This window comes from Gracilinanus agilis, chromosome 4, assembly GCF_016433145.1.
Source record: "Gracilinanus agilis isolate LMUSP501 chromosome 4, AgileGrace, whole genome shotgun sequence".
NCBI classification, from domain to species: Eukaryota; Metazoa; Chordata; class Mammalia; order Didelphimorphia; family Didelphidae; genus Gracilinanus; species Gracilinanus agilis.
The window spans coordinates 361,421,661-361,441,276 of NC_058133.1; the positions used below are offsets into that span (position 1 = coordinate 361,421,661).

At 34.9% G+C, this 19,616-nt stretch overlaps 1 protein-coding gene across 2 annotated transcripts in view; it reads right to left on the reverse strand.

Annotated features, from left to right (window-relative positions):
* CDK19 (cyclin dependent kinase 19) overlaps positions 1–19,616 on the reverse strand; it is a 230,395-nt gene that overhangs the window by 141,606 nt on the left and 69,173 nt on the right. For both annotated transcript variants that reach the window (XM_044676702.1, XM_044676701.1), the window contains exon 2: positions 8,049–8,124. In XM_044676702.1, the coding sequence (XP_044532637.1) occupies positions 8,049–8,124 (76 nt within the window). The remainder of the gene's footprint in view (positions 1–8,048; positions 8,125–19,616) is intronic.

The window sequence follows — 19,616 nt, forward strand, 5'->3', positions numbered from 1 at the left end:
ATGTGTTAAATTGGGGAACCTATTCAGAACATTTTTACTAGTAAGGGTATATAATCAAAAAGTTTTGGAGACTACTATTTTATAGTTTATTTTGAAACCTAATACACCCTGCAGAAATATTCTTTTTCATAGTTTTCTATATTCTCAACTACTTTTCCATATGAATTAGGTTATTTAATATAATGAAGCATTTATATCTAGATTAGCATTACATTAAGTAAACTAGTTTGGGATGCAATCAAGTATATTTTGATTCTATTTGCTCTACCTAACCATTATCAGGAGATTTTCTTCATTTGTTTGATTCTTAAACATTTGGTAAAATGATTTTCAAATTATCTTTAGATAGGTTTTTACCATGCCCTGATAAGTTAACATAAATATACGATATTTGTTCTAATTTAAAAGTAATTATCTATATATTACCCTTAATTTTTATTGGTGATATTTTGAAATGCAGAAGAATTTTTTGAGGGTTTATCATATATCCCATTGCTTTGTTATAATTTTGTTGTTGTTCAGTCATGTCCAACTCTTCATGATCCCATTTGGGATTTTCTTGGCAAAGATATTAGAGTGGTTTACCATACCCTTCTCCAGTTCATTTTATAGATGAGGAACTGAGGCAAATAGGGTTAAGTGACTTTCCCAGGATCACACAAGTAGTAAGTGTCTGGGGCTAGATTTGAATTCAAGAAGATGAGTCTTCCTGACTCCAGGAATAGCATTCTATCCACTTTACTACCTAAATGCCCTTTGTTACAGTAGTAGGATCTAAGGCTTTACTGTTAAGGGGGGGGGGGGGGAATGATTAAATTTCTTTTTAACTGACTTGGATTTTCTAGATATACAATTATGACTTTTGGAAAGAGATTTTTAACTTCTCCATTCCTGAGGTTTATTGATTTTCTTTCTTTTTTTAATGCCTTACTACTATTTCTAAAAATTCTAAAATTGTGTCAAATAAGACTGCTGAAAAATTGACAGCCCTTTTGTTAGTGGTTATGTTTCTAGTGTTTCTCCATTTTTATAAAATATTAGCTGATGACTTTGAACATATAGTTTATCATGTTATACTTAAAATTCTTTAACAAATGATATTTTACTGAAGGCTGTATCTTGATCTAATGTTATGATCATACAATATTTTGGGAAATTGTATTATGTTTGTGTTGATATTAATCAAATATATTGGTATAGAATTCTTTCTCACATTTCTTTATCAGTTTAGAAATCAAATTGATTCAAGACATCAAAGAAGAGGTAAGAAAGCTGCACAAGGAAGATACTCCAGGCAGGAGCATACTGGAGGAGTAGTGTAAAAAATAATCCCTGGAAACCAAACCTTTTAATATTCACTCAACCAAAACCCCTTTTCACCCCTTATATTAGCACAGTTATCTGAGACATGAGAAGTTCTGAACTGAACTCCTTTAAATGGAGAAATGCTTAGTGGTTCACTTAAAAACAGGTTCTTTTAGTTAGTAATTTCTTAATCTTAATTCTAAATGTTATTTTTATTGCTTTAGAAACTTCTTTTTTGGATCGGAAGCTTTATTATCATCATCAAAGATTCCCTACAAAAGCATCTCCACTTTTCAACATCTAAATGCTCTATAATTCATATTAAGTTTTGATGGCTAGATAACTCTGGGTTCATGGTCAAAGGCTTCTTAATTTTATCTACATCAGGTTCCAATTTCTCCAATTATCTCTCCTCTTCCATGAGAAGATTGCTGTGATTTTTGAATGATGGTGACTTTCAGCATAGTAATTTTGGTCTTTATATGCCGATGGGATTTTTGTCCTATTGAAGTTCAACCAAAATATGTCCAATAGAGTTGAAGCTTAGGATTCTCCCTTCAGAGTTTTTATTTTAATGTCATAATTTATTTTTATTACTTCTGAAAGATAGTATTGCATGATTTCCTAGCACATAAAATCAAGATGTTTTTTTTTCTAAGTTTCCTGGGACATCAATAGTTCCAGAGGTACTACATCTTGATTTACATATTTCGAATACAGCATTTGATCTTCATTGTTTTCTCAGTTACTTCAAATACTAACTTATTTTCTGAGCTTGATTTCCACTTTAAGTATTTTAACTCTCTTTTTCACTGCAGTAAGTTTATCGTCCATTGCTTCTGATTTGGGGAAGGAAGAACATTTTCTATTCTTCATACATCAAAGGATCTGATAATTTAATTCAGATACAACCACCAAATGGGTGCAGACTGCAACCCATTCATGCCTTCTCATGCTGTGAAGTTCTTTTCCATGTACTCTCTTAAATCCTCCACAATGTCGCTATCGAAGAACACTTACTTATCTATCTACTATCCCTCACCCTTGTTACAAATTTAGCATACTTCTTTGATCAATCACATACATTCTTCTTACCTGAACACAAGAATCATGTCAAAATTGTCTTTAAATCTTTTGTGCTATTTTTCTATTCTAAGTCTCACTTCCGTTGGTGATTTTTTTATTTTGTTAAGCTCTTCTGTTTGTTATGATTTTTTTTACCAGTATTCATCATTACCTAATTTCTTCAAATGTTTTGTTTATTTATCTGAAGAGATAGTCTCTAAATAACACCTATTGTTTCTTTCCCCAACTTTATCAATCTGGAAGTTTATCTCTTTCAATTGCTTCATTTTTTTTTCCTAATTATTTTGGCATATTTATTCACTTTGCTCATTTTCTGGTTTTGTTCATTTGTATTTCCTATGATTTTATTCAATTTTTCTTCTTTGAAATTTCCATGTTTTGGTGGGGAAACTGTGGCAGAACCTGCTCCCATGGAGCCATCTTGACTAGAAAATCATGCAATCCTTTTTAAAAATCTGTATCTATTTCCATCTCTCTAGATCACTGCCTTTTTCTTTTCCATAGGAACTTTGTGACAAAAAGACAGCAATTTGCATGATTAAAGGACTCATGCTTTTTGCCCCAGAGATCTCACAACTAGGCAAATAATTCAAAGGGGGTAGAGAACATTATTAGGCATCTACTACATGATAATCACTACAGTGGCATTGGTGATAGAAAAACAAAAATGAAAAAGTCCATGTACTAGATTACACGAATAAGTATGCCCAAAATAAACAAACATAAGGCAATGAAGGAGATAGAAAAGGATACTAACAAATGGGGGAGTTATCAGGAATCAATTAAGAAATTGTTCTCTGAGATAGTCTTAAAACAAATAGACTCCTAAGAGACAGAAGAAAGAAAAGTGCGTCAGAGGCCTTCAGGGGAACCAGTGGAAAGGTATGAAGACAAGAACTGGAATGTCATGCATAAGAAACAGTAAAAAAGGACAATCTGGCTGAACTGGATAATACTGAGGTTACAAAACCTGAGTAATCAAAGAAGTTTGATTACCAGGAGATGAGAAGTTTCAAAGAGGGATGAATTTGAAGGGAAAGATAATGAATTCTATTTTGACCATGTTGAGTCTGAGATGTCTAAGAACTTGTGCAGTTTTGAACATCCAATAGCCAATGAAATGTAAAACTAAATCTCAAGAGAGAGAATGGTCCTGCTCAGAGAAATCTGTGAGTCATGGGTCTTACTAGAACTGAACATTGTAATTAAAATAACCAAATGTGGCCCCAGAGAAAAGTTAATAAAACAGACCTCTCTCCTCAACTTGTACAGGTAGGGGAAACAATGAGACTATGAGAATAGAATATTGCATATGCTGTCGAACATGATGATATCTTCATTAATTTCAATGAACTACTTTTTCTTTCTTTTTAAAAATTTTTCATTAAAAGAGATGGCTCACTGGGCAGTGGAGTGGTAGTAGTGCAAATGATATGCTGGAAATTTAAGAATTTGTTTCTTATTTTGTTCACCATTTCTTCATTCTAGTTTGGTAATTTGTAGTGTCAAACATGCAGCCTTGCTACCCTCAACAATCCTTGGTGCAAACAGGATTAAAATGCAATTAGGTAAATATTTAACAAAATAAAAAATACAAGAGGACATAAAGTAGTTATGTGGTTTTCTAAGTTAATATGGCAGAAATCCTTATGTATGGTTTAATGGTCTACACTTCTATTTGTTTAATATCACTGATATATATTAACACAACTATTTTGCTTCTATTTGTCTCTCCAATTACCCAATTCCTTCCCCTGCCAGTTCATGGATTTCCTATCAGAAGTAAAACTTTTTGATACATAATAATACCATAATGCTCCTTTTATTTCATCTATTTTTTGTTAAGTTATAAATTCTTCCATGCCTATAATCTAATCATGAGTAACACCCATCAAATGTCAACAATTAAAATTTAGACAGTAGAAGTAAGATCCTTGAAGTAAGATTCCTCATTTGCCTTCTCTTCTCAACTATACTCTGTGCATTTAAATAAAGACAACAGAGATCACAGATTTTACTTCTCACCTTCAAAGGTATTGTTTCCTAAAAATAATGTTTCCAATGATGTTCTTCCTATGAAGCATCTGCTACTCTCTATAGTATTTAGTTTGAGAGATCAACATGAGCAAATTCTTCCTTCCCTCTCCATTTTCAGTTTAAAGCTCTCTTAAGGAGATTCACAGAATTTCACAGGCTAACAGATTATTTACTAGTCCTGGTGAAATGTACACTCTCCCTGTTCAAGAGTCCATGATTCAAGTATATAAACCAGAGCCAAAAATCCAAATCCCATTCTCAGTAATCATCTGCTCAATCAACTGCCAACTTTTGAAATCCGTTCTCTTCTTCTAAAGCGTCTATCTTCAATGGGAAGTGGTGATCAATAGATTAGCTTTGCTCCTATGTCTTCTGTTCCTTTCCCTGAACTCCATGAACCCCAGAAATCCTTTATGGATCCATAATCATTACATGGGTGCCACTTTTTCCAAGTCTGGGAAGGCTGTTATATGCTGAATATATGCCCAGGAAAGGGAGAATTCCTTCTGACTCTTGCTATTAGGTTGATTAATGGCCACAATGGTATTTCTCAGCAAGGAGTCACCAAACTCCATTGTGGATATCCTCCATACTAGTAGGTCCTGTGGATCTTCATAAAAATTCCTTGGGAGAGAAAAAAAGGCTGTTTCTTCCTCAAAATATATAGCTCCACTCTCCTGAAGAAGACTCTCATCTATATTAAATAGCTCTATAATAGTAACACGGTTTTTCTTCTCTGGGTTACCTTCTTTTTCCATATTCCAGTGTTCTGTCTCAAGTAAGAATTTTCCATTCTGACAGAGGTCTAATTACTCAAATATACAAGGAGCTAAATCAATTGTATAAAAAATCAAGCCATTCCCCAATTAATAAATGGGCAAGGGACATGAATAGGCAATTTTCAGATAAAGAAATCAAAACTATCAATAAGCACATGAGAAAGAGTTATAAATCTCTAATAATTAGAGAAATGCAAATCAAAACAACTCTGAGGTACCACCTCATGCCCAGCAGATTGGCTAAAATGATAGCAGGGGAAAGTAATGAATGTTGGAGGGGATGTGGCAAAATTGGGACATTAATGCATTGATGGTGGAGTTGTGAACTGATCCAACCATTCTGGAGGGCAATTTGGAACTATGCCCAAAGAGCAATAAAAGAATGCCTGCCCTTTGATCCAGCCATACCATTGGTGGGTTTGTACCCCAAAGAGATAATAAGGAAAAAGACTTGTACAAAAATATTTATAGCTGCACTCTTTGTGGTGGCAAAAAACGGGAAAGCAAGGGTATGCCCTTCAATTGGGGAATGGCTGAACAAACTGTGGTATATGCTGGTGATGGAATACTATTGTGCTCAAAGGAATAATAAACTGGAGGAATTCCATGTGAACTGGAAAGACCTTCAAGAATTGATGCAGAGTGAAAAGAGCAGAGCCAGAAGAACGTTGTACACAGAGACTGATATATTATGGTAAAATCGAATGTAATGGACATCTATACTAGCAGCAATGCAATGACCCAAGACAATTCGGAGGGATTTATGGAAAGGAATACTATCCACATTCAGAGGAAGAACTGCAGGGGTAGAAACACAGAAGAAAAACAACTGTGTGGACACTTGGGTTGATGAGAACTTGATTGGGGATGTAGACCTGAAAAGACCACACCCATGTAACTATCAATAATGTGTAAATAAGTCTTGACTGACCAGCGAATCAGCTACTCCGGGGAGGGGGTGAGTCAGGGGATGGGGGGGGGGAGGTTAAGGGGATGAAGGGTAAAGTAAAAACATGACTTATGTAACCAGGGAAATTTTTTCTAAAAATAAAAAATTATTTAAAAACAAAAAAAAAAGTAAGAATTTTCCTGACTACTCAGACACTTTTCTCTACTTAGTTTTCCCCTTGAAATACTTTCAATTATTTCAATAATTTATTCTCCCTGATAACATAGAAGAAAAAACATATATAACTCTCAGCTTTTCTTCTAATTGGAACAGTCGACTCATTTTAAATCAATGTAGAAGTTACTCTACCCCAAAAGAAACATGAATATAGTAAATATAACAGTGCCTATGACAGTAGGCACTAAATAAACATTTTCTGAATGACTAAATGTCATCCTTTGCCTTCCATACTTGCTATAATTCTAAGTCTCAAGCTAAATGTCAAATTGCCTGCCTGATAATAATACCTGGTAAAAGTCTTTTTTCCTGGGCCTTTCCAGCCCACTTTTCCCACTACTTGATTGCTCAAGTACAACTTACCTGCAATAAAGAAATGTTTGCCAAAACCCTGAACCAAACACAAGCTATCCTCTGCTACTAGCTACAAAGCCTTAGGTAGAAATCGAGCTATTTTCCCACCTCTTCTTTTATATGCTCTTTATGAAAGCTCAGACTTTTACTTTCTCCTCCTCTCATCTTACCTCTTCAGTCAATTTTGAAAAGATGGTGAATATGCCTCTGCTGTAAAATGTACAGAGATAAGTGTTTTGTCTCATTTTGAAAACCAGTTTGCTCAATTTTAGGAAAATTCATCTTTACAATGAATTCATATAATGAGCAGTCATGAGAGAATTTCTAACTACTACCTCACTCTAAATAATCTTGTCAGAGATTCTTCTGTACAGACTGCTATTTCCTTTTACTGATTTTAATAACTAAAAGGCAAGGCCACTGTAAACCAGTCTTGAGCTATTGTACATCAAATTTCAAGTTTATGGGGAAAATATGGGAGAGAGATTCAGTGTAGAGGGGTAATTATGAAAACTTAGCTCTGTATTAATACCTTATTTGAGAGAAAAACAGAGGTATGGGAAAACTTTTATATTGACTCTTATGATATCTTATGATACAACATTTCTCCTTCCTGACTCAACTATTATTTTCTCTACTTTTCCAGTGAGCAATGTTTGATAAAAGTTTTGCTTTCACAGTATCAGCCACCTCTAAAAGTTGGAAACAAAAACTCTCTTCCTACAACACTCATTTTCTATAGAATTTGTCAGCATACGCTTTCAAAAACCTTGGTATAATTACTGAAGAATGCATAGTAAAATAAAAAATCATATTTATAATACATTTCAACATTAAGTTACTGAAATATTCACAATAAAAAGTGAGTTATCATAAAAGAAATCAATTTTAACACACAAGAACACTTTTCTGTTCCTTAAATTTTTCCCTATAAATATTCAAATAGTTACAAATGCTATCACTTTCCTCCTTTTTACTCCTCTTTTTTTTAAGATTTATATTCAGGTAAATATCCTGCAAGTTTCCCTACTTACTTTCACAACAGTCTCCTAATAAGAAAGAAAAGTGGAACTCATACAAAAATAAATAATCATGAAATCATCACTTAGATTTAGAATCTTATTAATAATATGCACTGTGATCTTAGAATATTTTTACCCAAATGGTTTCACTATTGAATTATGCCATCAAATTCACTACTCAAAAAGTATTGCAGCCTTTTCCACAAACATTTAACTGAAGAATCATTGAATACTTATGAAATTAACATGTATTCATAGAAAATAGTTTCTAATAGAATATTAATAGCATCTAAAATAACTAAAATGATAAAGTAAAGAACTATGTTTATATACACTTACTGCAATCTCTCTACAAGCCGACATGGATATTCCTGTGCCTTCAATTTGCTTCAATGCATATTCCTTTTCATCTTTTCTGCACATAAACAAAAAATCATCATTTTATTTTTCTACAAATTATCTTCAGGCTTAAAAATTATAAAAGCAGATACAGTAATCTCCCTTAAATGTATCATGAAATGAAATGAAAAAGGATTCCCAATGTTAAGAAAATCTTTTCAAGATCCTGCATGATGTTTCATAAATATTTTTGGCATTGGTATCTCAACTACAGAAAGGTAAACTTTCAAAAAGAAATTCATCCTGACATAAAAAAAATAACAGACAAAAAATTCTGATACAAACATTATAAGACACTAATCAGAATATTGATATAAAAATGTTGCTTCACTGAAGTCATGAGTTTTAGAGAATAAACAAAAACTTAAGCGATAGCATAGTAAAGGAAAGTATCAGTATCAGTCCTCTCTCATAATCAGAGGCTAGGACAGCAAGGAGGCTAAGTGGATAGAGTGTAAGATCTGAAGTCAAGAGGACATAGGTCCAAATCTGATCTTGGACACATCCTAGCTATGTGACCCTGTACAAATCACTTTAACTCCATTTGCCTAGTCCTTGCCCTTCTCTCTTAGAGTTGTTCAAAGACAGAAAGTAAGGGATTGGTTATTTTTTTAAAGAGTTTACAGAAGCATTCTAATGGAATAGTTCCCCCAAAAAATCAAATTATTGGTAGCCATATATTAGAGTACAAGGTGGCAGTAATGCAAGTAGTTAAAAGAATCAATAGCTATAGACAAAAATGTTTGCTCAAACTACTAAGTGTTTTTGTATGGCACAAGATACAAGGCCTAAAGCACTAAATAGATACTCTACGCTACTGTTACCAGAATTTTGTTTTATACTCAGTTGTCACTGCTTACCACCTTAGTCAAAGTTACAATGGATCCCCCAATAAATTCTACCACTTGAAGAAATGGAAAATATAGTAGAAACCCAATAGAGGAATAGTCAGAGTAACAAATAAGGGACTGAAATCACACACCAAGGATACTACCAGGACCAACAACTCTGAAAGCACTTGTCTGATGTGATGGTTTTGTTGTTCTATATGCTAAGGAAACTCCCATATTAGAATTATTCTTATCTCAGATATTCATCCAGCTTCATACATCTGAGTAGCTTTGAAAAATAGTACACATGAGGCAGTTGAATGGTTCAGTGGATAGAGATCCAGGCCTAGAGACAGGAGATCCTGGGTTCAAATCTGTCCTCAGACATTTCCTAGCTGTGTGGCCCTGAGCAAGTCACTTAACTCCAATTGCCAAGCTCTTACCACTCCTCTACCTTGTTCTTAGTATCAATTCTAAGACAGAAGGCAAAGATTTAAAAGAAAAGGGAAGAAAAATAGTCTGCAACAAACCCTCATTTTTCCTTCCTAATCCTACTATTTGATGTAAGAAATCAAAAGCTTTTTCAAAGTTAAGAGCAATTTTGAAAATATTTTCATATGTGCAAATGTTTAAACTATGTCAAAATTAAAGTTACATATAATTCTTACAAGATATAATTCTTCCAACAGTTGAAAAAAGATCTTTTTAAATTATCCTATAAAAGATACAGGCAATAAGCTGGATTTTGGCAAAGAAAAAAATGGTACCAGAAAAATAGTGGGAAAATAAAATATTCCATTTCTAAAAGAAACCTTATTTTCAAATTAGCATCAATAAAATTTTAACATGAGTTGACAGCTAATATACTGCAAGAATAGAGAAAAGTCCAATGCCATTCTTTCTATTTAATGTATAATCACTTAACTTCTGTTCAGATGTTCCAGAAGCAGAAAAAAAAAATAAGGAGCAGGTGACCAAATATAACTAACTCCAAATGCTTCTTTTCCCACATTATTTCATGGGTGAATGTGTGAGCATGCCTTGCATATTCTGATTTAATATTTTCAAGTCAATTCTATGAGAGCGATGAATGTTTTTAAGATCAAGAATCTGGTACTACAAATTTATATTTAATAAATACTAAGAATAAAATGTTATAACAGAACTCTGACAAAATTTTCATTTGTGACCACAATCATTTCAACGGAAACATTTTTAATCCCTATCTCTCCTCACATGACATACTACAAGTTCATAAAATCGTATAGTTTTATTTTTAATGGTGTAAGGAAGATAACAATCTGGATGAGTAATAGTTGCTATGGGAACCATACGATTCTTTTTTTATAAGTGAAAGAGTAAAATTATCACATATTAATGACTTTTCAATTCTAAATCTAAACTGTCAGAGGAATTTGATAACTGAAGGGATACAGCATGAAGAGCAGGACTCAGTTTTGTTATAAGCAAAAAAGATCCTAGGGAGATATAGATATATAGTGATGTAGATGTATCTATGTATTCTCTCTAGTTGCAGATGATGGAGGAACACCAACGCCAATCACCCTTGATGGTTGTTATAATTTCTCCATTCTCTAACAGTTGCCGCCCAGGGAGGACCCTGAAAGGTTAGGTGGATGAGTAACCCTTTCAGGTCCAATCTGAGGTTGGAAAATTTATTATAGGGTTTTTTATTTGCTTTGGATCACGTTTGAAATCTGACTGCATTGACTCCCTTCCCAAGGGTCATGATAGAAAGACCTCTCAGGAAGGTACTTGTTAAACACTCTTTATCTATAATCCATAATCAGGGAAAGGATAAAGAATGGGGATTGGAGACCCTGTTGATCTAATATCTATAACTAGTTGACAATCAGGAATGGAGGCTATTGATCTAATAAAAGCTGGAGCTTTATTCTCCACTACCCTTCTGGCCTAGCCTGGCCACTGCCAAGCCAAAGAATAGGAACTGCTGTTGATGCAGCTGTGTTGGTGATCTTATTCTCTCAGCTTTCTCACTATCAGTGTTTGGTGATGCACTAGCTTTCACAGTCTTCAGGAACTATTCAGATTCTTCCTACCCTCTTCTTCATAGACCTCCCAGCCTCCCTTCACCACCCAGAGACCTAAAGAGCTAGAAAGATCCAGAGACCTAAAGATCTAAAGAGCCCACAGACCCAACACCAAAGGTCAAAGACCAAAGACCCCTTCAAGTGGCTGTCAGGGGAATTTATACTGCTAGGCCAACCAACATTTGACCCTGGCTCACGGCATCTGGGAAAATTCTATACCTTCTAACTGCCTCCCCTGTCATTCAAGGTGGCATCCATCATTTCCCAGGATATGAACATAACAATGAGTAATATAGTTGCTATGAGAACCATAAGATTCTTTTTTTACAAGTGAAAGAATAAAATTATCACTTATTAATGACTTTTCAATTCTAAATCTAAACTGTCAGAGGAATTTGATAACTGAAGAAATACAGCATGAAGAGCAGGACTCAGTTTCTATGTTCCACAATTCAACCAACATTTAAGCATCTTTTACTTTAAGTGCACAGCATTAAACCAGGCTCTAGACAAAATTAGGTACATAATCCTAGTCCTCATAAAACTGAGGTCTAGAAAGGAAGCAGCACATATAAGTAACTGTAATACAAAACATATAATTAGTACATTAAAAGAAGGGCTGGACCTGTGATTTTACTGGTATAGGAAATTGCCAGATGAAAAAAACTCCCTTTACAAATGCAGATCAGCACCTTTTTTTCAACTTAAATACAATTTGTATTACATACAGCATATGGGTTAAATGACTTGTTCAGGATCACATTCCCAATATATATCAGAGGTAAAACTTTAAACCAGATCTTCCTAGCTTCAAGGCCAGCTCTCTAGTCACTACAACATACTGCTAAAAGCGTTAAAATGCATTAAAAAGGTATCAAAATGCTTTATGATGAACAACATTACCAGCTTGAAGGGAAATCAAAAAGAACTTTATGGAGGAATTATTTAAGTCCAATATTAAAAATCAACTTTAGGCACAGGTAGGCAGAGCACAGTGGATAGAGTACCAAGCCTTAAGTCCAGAGAACAGGGGTTCAAATTTGACCTCCAACACTTTCTAGTCGCCTTCTGTCTGTTACTAAGAAAAAGTAAAGGTTCAACAAAAAAGAAAAGAAAAGAAGGAAAGGAATTTCAAAAGGCAAAAGAGAGGTAGAATATTCAAGGGATAGGTAACATGAGCCAAGTCAAAGTAAGAAGCACAAAATGTTCAGGAAACAGAGTTGTTTGAATGAGCAAGAAGTAGCAATTAATAAAAATAGCAAAGTATTGGGGCCTACTATTAAAAGGGGCCTTAACTGTCAGGCAAAGGAATCTGAATTAGACTCAGTGGGGGGAAAAGCCACAGAAAAATTTTAAACCAACAAGTGAAATGACTATGTATTGCACATAATCATACTTCTCTGCATTTATGCTATATTTTATTATGTAAATAATAAAAATCATGTACAGGGGGCAGGAAATGGGTTTATTTATTCACAGGGAAGATTAATAAGGTACAAATATATATATACTAACAGGTGAGCAAAGAGGGGGAAAATGATGTCAGAAAGACTAGTCAGACTACTGCTGTGGTTATAGTGGATTAAAATAGGGGCCTGTGTCTAGATGGAAGAAAACAGAAAGACCCTTTTGGAGACAGAAATAAAAGACTTGTACCCAAGATGAGGAAGTAACAGGAATATAGTGAGTTCCTCATCAAAAAAAAAAATTCTTCCAAATAGATCTAGAAAACATATCCAATTAAATAAACCCTGATCAAGAATTCCAAGAAAAAAATTACACTGAGTCATTTTTCCAGCCCAGGTTAGGATAAGGAGGTAGTAGAAAGAGAAGTCTGCACACACTGAAGATGAAATATTTTCAATGGCAGCTCAACAGAACATTCCAGTGCAGGGGGAAGCCATGCACAAGGTCAAGATGAGATCCCAGATCCAGAAGAGAGGAACTGAAATTTGTATAGGCTGTAGGAACAGATGCCAGCTAGCAGGTTTATCACTTACTAACCAAGTCTCAGGGCAGATTGAGGCATCTAATGATAGGGAAAGGAGCAGATATATGGACACTAAACTGTACACCTAAAAAGGAGCAAATTCACAAGCAATGTGTGGCTCAAATCCTAGGAGAGGAGTGGGATCTCAGTTCCAAGCTCTAGTCAGGCTGAATCTCATCCCTAATATCTGCCTCCTTATGCTAACCCAGGGTGAGGAAATGACAACATGATTTTTTTTAAATTCCTAATCAGGATTCAGTCTAGTGCACTTTCTAGATCTGTTTAGAATAGAATTTGGCTGGGGGAGGGAGTTTGCCTACAGAATAACCAGGACAGGAATTCCAGACCAAAAAGAAGCCTGCAGTACTATCAATCTGAATCAACAGAACTTTCTAACTGGCTAATAGATGAGTCCTGGAGCATTCTACTAAAATTCAACAGGCAAGCCCAAGGGCCTGTTCCTCAGATCAATGTCAGGAATTTTCAGAGTTCAGATCAATGAATCAGTGTTTAGGACTTTTTATCCTCAATTAGACTGCCTTGGGAGTACTAAGAGCTTTCATGCAGTCAAATATTTATTGCAATACATAAACATTTGTTTTTTGTGGTTGTTGAGTCATGTCCAACTCTTCATGACTGCATTTGAGGTTTTATTAGCAAGGATACATCAATGAGTGTTTTGTCATTTCCTTCTCCAGCTCTGTTTACAGATATCTTAAGTTTAAGTTTAAGTGACTTGCCTAGGGTCATATAGCTAGTTTCTGTCAGAGGCCAGATTTGAGCTCATGAAGATGAGACTTCCTAATTACAAGCCCAATGCTCTATTCATAGCACCATCTACCTGCCCCTAAACATTTATTTAGTTCCTGCAAAATACAAATTTAAAAAAAGACAGTTCCTACCCTCAAAGAACTTACAGTACAACAGGGGAGGCAGTACACAAAAGAAAGATGAAAAGGGGGAAAGAGAGAAGGTCCCCAGTACAGGGGGCATGATAGAAAATGATGTGGGAGAACTTTGAAGCAATACCCTGGGCTTGGGACAGGTACCCTTATCAAGAATGAGAGACTCCAATAATTAGCTTAAAAATAAAGAGAAAGTCTACCTAACTCCAGACCTGGCAATTATCCACTATGCCACCTAGCTCGTAGAATGGACAAAATATTAGCTAATAACTCCATGAAACAGTAAGAAATAGGAAACAATGTCAAAAAATTGACCAAAACAAAAATGCATAGCAAAAACAACAGGCCCAGAAGAAAGACTGAGGAGAAAAAAAAAATTAACAATCATTAGAGGCCAGATATGTAACCAGAAATCCTTAAGAAAACTGCCCAGATCTCTCAGAACCTGAGGACAAATAGAAATAGAAAAAAATTCATTTGTCACTACCTGAAGGAAAAATAAAACTCCTAGAAATTATAGTCAAAATCCAGAGCATACAAGTCAAAGAAAAAGTATTTTTAAGAAATCAAACAGAAAAAATTCAAATACTGATAAGCTAAAGTCAGGATCACACACAATTTAGCAGCCACCATTAAAAAGGAGTAGAGATTAGAGGCAAAAAACAGAGGCTTATACTCAAGAACATCATACCCAGAAAAACTGAATATAATCCTACAGGGGGAAAAACTGGACCTTTAACAAAAAAGAGACCATTCTTGAACTGCATAAAAGTTGCAAGATATATAAAACAAACTCACATAAATCATCAGCATTTCTACATGGCATTGACAAAGCTCAGTAACGAGAAACAGGAAAAGAAATTCCATTTAAATTAATAGTAGACAGTATAAAATATTTGGCCATCTACCTGCCAAGATAAACCTAGGAACTTTATGAATCTAATTACAAAATATTTCATAAAAATAAAGTCAGATCTAAACAACTGAAAAAACACTAATAGCTAATCTACAGGCTGAACAAATATAGGTGACAATTTTACTAAACTAATCTACTTATTCAGTGCCACACCAAACTACTCAAAAATTATTTTATATGACTAGAAAAAATAATAACAAAATTCATCTGGAAGAACAGAATGTCAAGAATATCAAGTGAATCAATGAAAAAATGAAAGGAAGTGGCCTAGGAGTACCAGATCTCAAACTGCACTACAAAGTAGTAATCATCAAAACAATCTGTTACTAAGAAACAGAGTGGTGGATCAGTAGAATGGATTAGGTACACAAAACTTAGTAAAATATGAACATAGTAATTTAATGTTTGATAAGTTGGAAAAACCAAACTTTCGGGACAAGAATGCACTCTCTGACAAAAATTGTTGGGAAAACTAGAAAACAATGTAGTAGATTGGGAAAAGATCAACATTTCATACCGTATACTAACATATGATCAACATAGGTATATGATCTAAACATAAAAGGTGATACCATAAGCAAATTAGAGGAGCTTGAAATAGTTCACCTATCAGATGTATGGATGAGAAGAATTTAGAAGTAAAGAAGATATTAGGAAGCATTATGAAATGTAAAAATGGATAATTTTGATTATATTAAATTTTTAAAGTTTTATACTGTTGAAATGATGATCTGGGACAAGATGGAAGCCACTCTGAATGACAGGACCAGCAGTTGAGAGCCTCGGAATGTTCCCAAGTGCCGTGAGCCAAGGGCAAAAAGCAGTCGGCCCCAGCCCTATAAATACCCCGAAGTGACAAGACAAAGGGGCTCAGATTTGAGCAGGGACTTAGGAAGGTGGGAGGTGAAGGGTAGGCCTGAAACCTGTAACCTGTTATCCTACTGAGAGAGCTAGAGAACAATCACCATCATAATAATATTAATAATTAATACATAATTAATATAATTATATATAATATAACACAATTACATATAATATAATAATTACCATAATATATGATAAATATATTAATTAATGTGTGGTTGATGTGATTAAATAATAATATAATAATTAATAATGTTAATATAGCTGAGAGAGTTTACTGATATCATCAATTAAGATCATCAAATAGCCTTCCCTAATTTCTGGCTTGACTGTGGCCAAGTTAGGTCAGAGTTAGAGAGGGGGTGAAGAACCTCCAGTTCCTACTGAACCTAGCAATCTCCAGACCTTGATCATTAGCCTAGTTAATTAGCAATAGGGTTCCTAAATCCTCAATCCTATTCCTTTATTTCCTAACCCCATTAATAGATTCAAATACAATGTTTAGCATCAAGTACCTTTCCTGAGTGGTGATTATACCAAAGCCCTTGGGAAGGGGAGATCAATCACAGTCAGATTTCACAGTTATCCAATAGCTAATCAATATCCCTTACCAACAAATATTCCAATCCGAGGTTGGGACCTAGTTAACCATCCACAAAACCTCTCAGGGGGTTCCCTGCCTGGGCAAACTGTTAGAAGGGGATAACTGACAAGCTTATTCAACCAAGCCTATCAGGGAGGAGAGGAATAGCTTTCTACCAGCAACAATTGTACAGAGGCCTATAGAGGAGAGTGAGCTTTCTCCCTCACCAAATCCAACTAGTTTAGGCCTGGGCATGTAATCTACCTCCATCTATACCAGCTATCCTCTAAGATACTTAGATATCTTCATAACAATACAAACCATGCCAATTCAACCAAGATTAGAAGGAAAACAGAAAACTAGGGGAAAATTTTTATAGTCTCAGGTAAAAGTCAAGTTTTTTTAATATGTAGACAACTAAGTCAATTATATAAATAGAATATTATCATCATTCATATTTGTAATATCAATATTATTCTCCAATTGATAAAATAGTCAAAGGCAATTTTCAGATGAAGAAATCAAAGCCATCCATAGACATATGAAAAAATGCTCTGAACCACTCTTGATTAGAGAAATGCAAATTAAAACCTCATACCTATCAGATCAGCCAATATAATAGAAAAGGAAAATGATAAATACTGGAGGAAATGCGGATGTGGGAAAATTGGGATATTAATGCACTGTTGATGGAGCTACAATATGAACTAACCATTCTGGAGAGTGATTTGGAACTGTGCTCAAAATGTAAAATTATGCATACCCTTTAATCTATCAATACCATTATTGGGTCTATATCCCAAAAATATTAAAAAAAAAAAAAAGGGAAAAGGACCTATTTGTACAAAAATATTTATTGGAAATTTTTTTGTGGTAGCAAAGAATGGAAATTCAAAGATTATCTATCCATCAACTGGGAAATGGCTAAACAAGTTATGATATATTATTATGGTAGAATACTATTATGCTATACAAAATAGCAAGCAAGATGATTTTGGAAAAATCTGGAAAGACATATGAATTGATACAAAATGAAGTGAGCAGAACCAGAACACTATACACAATGACAGCAATATTTTTTGAAGAACAACTGTGAATGACCTAGTTATTCTCAGCAAAAAAGTGAAGACAAACCTAAAGACTCATGATGAAAAATGTCATCTGCCCTCCAAAAAAGAACTGATAAAGAGTTTAAATGCAAACTGAAACATACTATACTTCACTTTCTTTCTTCTTTTTTTGGTTTGTTTGAGATCTCTTCCCCAAAGTGACTAATATTTTAAAATGTTTTACATGATTGCACATGTAAAATCTTTATCAGATTGCTTGTTATCTCAGGGAGGAGGAAGATGTAGGAGGGAGTCAGCGAGGAAGGGTGGGGAGAAGGGAGTAATTTGGAACTCAAAAAAATTTTAATAAATGTTAAATAATTGTTTTTCTATGTAATTAAGGAAAAAAGAAAATATTATTTTAAAAAAGACAAAACTACACAGAAACTTTGAAGTTCAAACACAGGAGTCAAGAGAAACAGAGGAGTAAACATTTTTTTTTAAACCCTTGTACTTCAGTGTATTGTCTCATAGGTGGAAGATTGGTAAGGGTGGGCAATGGGGGTCAAGTGACTTGCCCAGGGTCACACAGCTGGGAAGTGGCTGAGGCCGGGTTTGAACCTAGGACCTCCTGTCTCTAGGCCTGACTCTCACTCCACTGAGCTACCCAGCTGCCCCCAGGAGTAAACATTTTAAAAAATCATAAGGGACTAAGCAATGATAAATTGCTTAAATTTTAATATGGGAAAATTATGCGTCCCTTCTGAATCCTATTATCATCAGGGTTTATAGAGGAAGTCTAATTAGACATAAGGTCCAGGAGTGGTTATGTATTGATGATCAGAGCTGGTACCAGCTACCTCCAGCACACCCCTGGAAAATGCCAACCTTCATTTATCTTTCTGCCTCAGTGTGATTTTTATTAACATGACTAAATATTTGTTCAAACTATGAGGAGAAAAAAAACTTTGGTAGACCCTACCAGCCCCCAAGCTCTCAACATTTATCTCCTATTTGTTTCCACCTACTTCAAATACAGCTGGCTTTGTGGTGAAAGTGTTGCTTAGGGAAAATTGACTCGGTGAGTCCGAGAAACCTTGAGGTAAACGAGTCCAGGTCTACTATGTCTTTTCCCACGTAAAAGCAAAGCTTTTTTGGGAATCCTCATGAATAGGAATAGAGAAAAAGCTGAACATACGTATACCATGGTGAAATATCTTGCCTGGCTTGGAATGGAAGAAATTATAGCAGCTGGACTTGGTACAACAGGATGAGTTTGGATTACATAATCATTGATAGCCCTGAAATCATGAATAAAACGATACACAAATCTGCCATTCTCATCTAGCTTTGGCTTTTTAATAGGAAGACTAGTAGTATTAAATTCTGAGAAGCAAGGAATTATGATTCCTTGTTGGGTTAGGGATTCTGTTATTGGTCTTATTCCCTCAATTGCTTCTTTAGTCAAGGGATATTGAGGTACACAAGGAACTGGTCCTACTTTAGTCCTTACCCTGACTAGAATAGCAGATGTTAACAGTACCACATCTATAGAAGACTTTGACCAGAGATCCTGAGGGATGTCATTAGGTATTAGAAAAACTGAACCTGATTCCCCCTCTGTACTCATTGAATCTAAGAAAAGCACTGGAAAGGATTTCAAAGATTCTTCTGAAAGATGTAATGAAATTTCTCCAGTTGGAAGACAAAGATCATTGCCCTCAGTTTACACAAAAGATCTCTTCCTAAGAGATTCCCTGGACAATCTGGCATACAAAGAAAAGCATGCTCCACAGATAATGGTCCCAAAGAAACCATCTTTGGTTGCAATTTGGCTACTCTTTGTGGTCTTCCTGTAGCTCCTACTACTTCCACTGTACCAATAGCTCTACAATTTTCAGGAGGAGTTTGTAACACCAACTTGCTAGCACCCGTGTCAATGAGAAGATCATAAATCTGGTCTCCAATAGTCAACAGACAGACACGTGGTTCTGTGCTATTTGGTGGTTGAAATGTTTCTTGTTACTGACCCAATATAATCCATCTCATCTCTTCTCCAAAACCACCCTAATTCAGTACCCTAATACATATACTCCTATCAGTCAAACTCCTAGGCAGGGCCAGGGACACGACTGTGTACACTCTGCCTCTTTTCCTCTCTTCTTATTCATTCCAACTTTACCACTCATCTTCTAAATAAGCAAGTATCTGAACTGGCAAATCTGATAGTCTTTTCTCAGTCCCCATTCTCTTCAACCTCTCCACTACCTATGATACTGTTGACTATCTATCTCCTCCT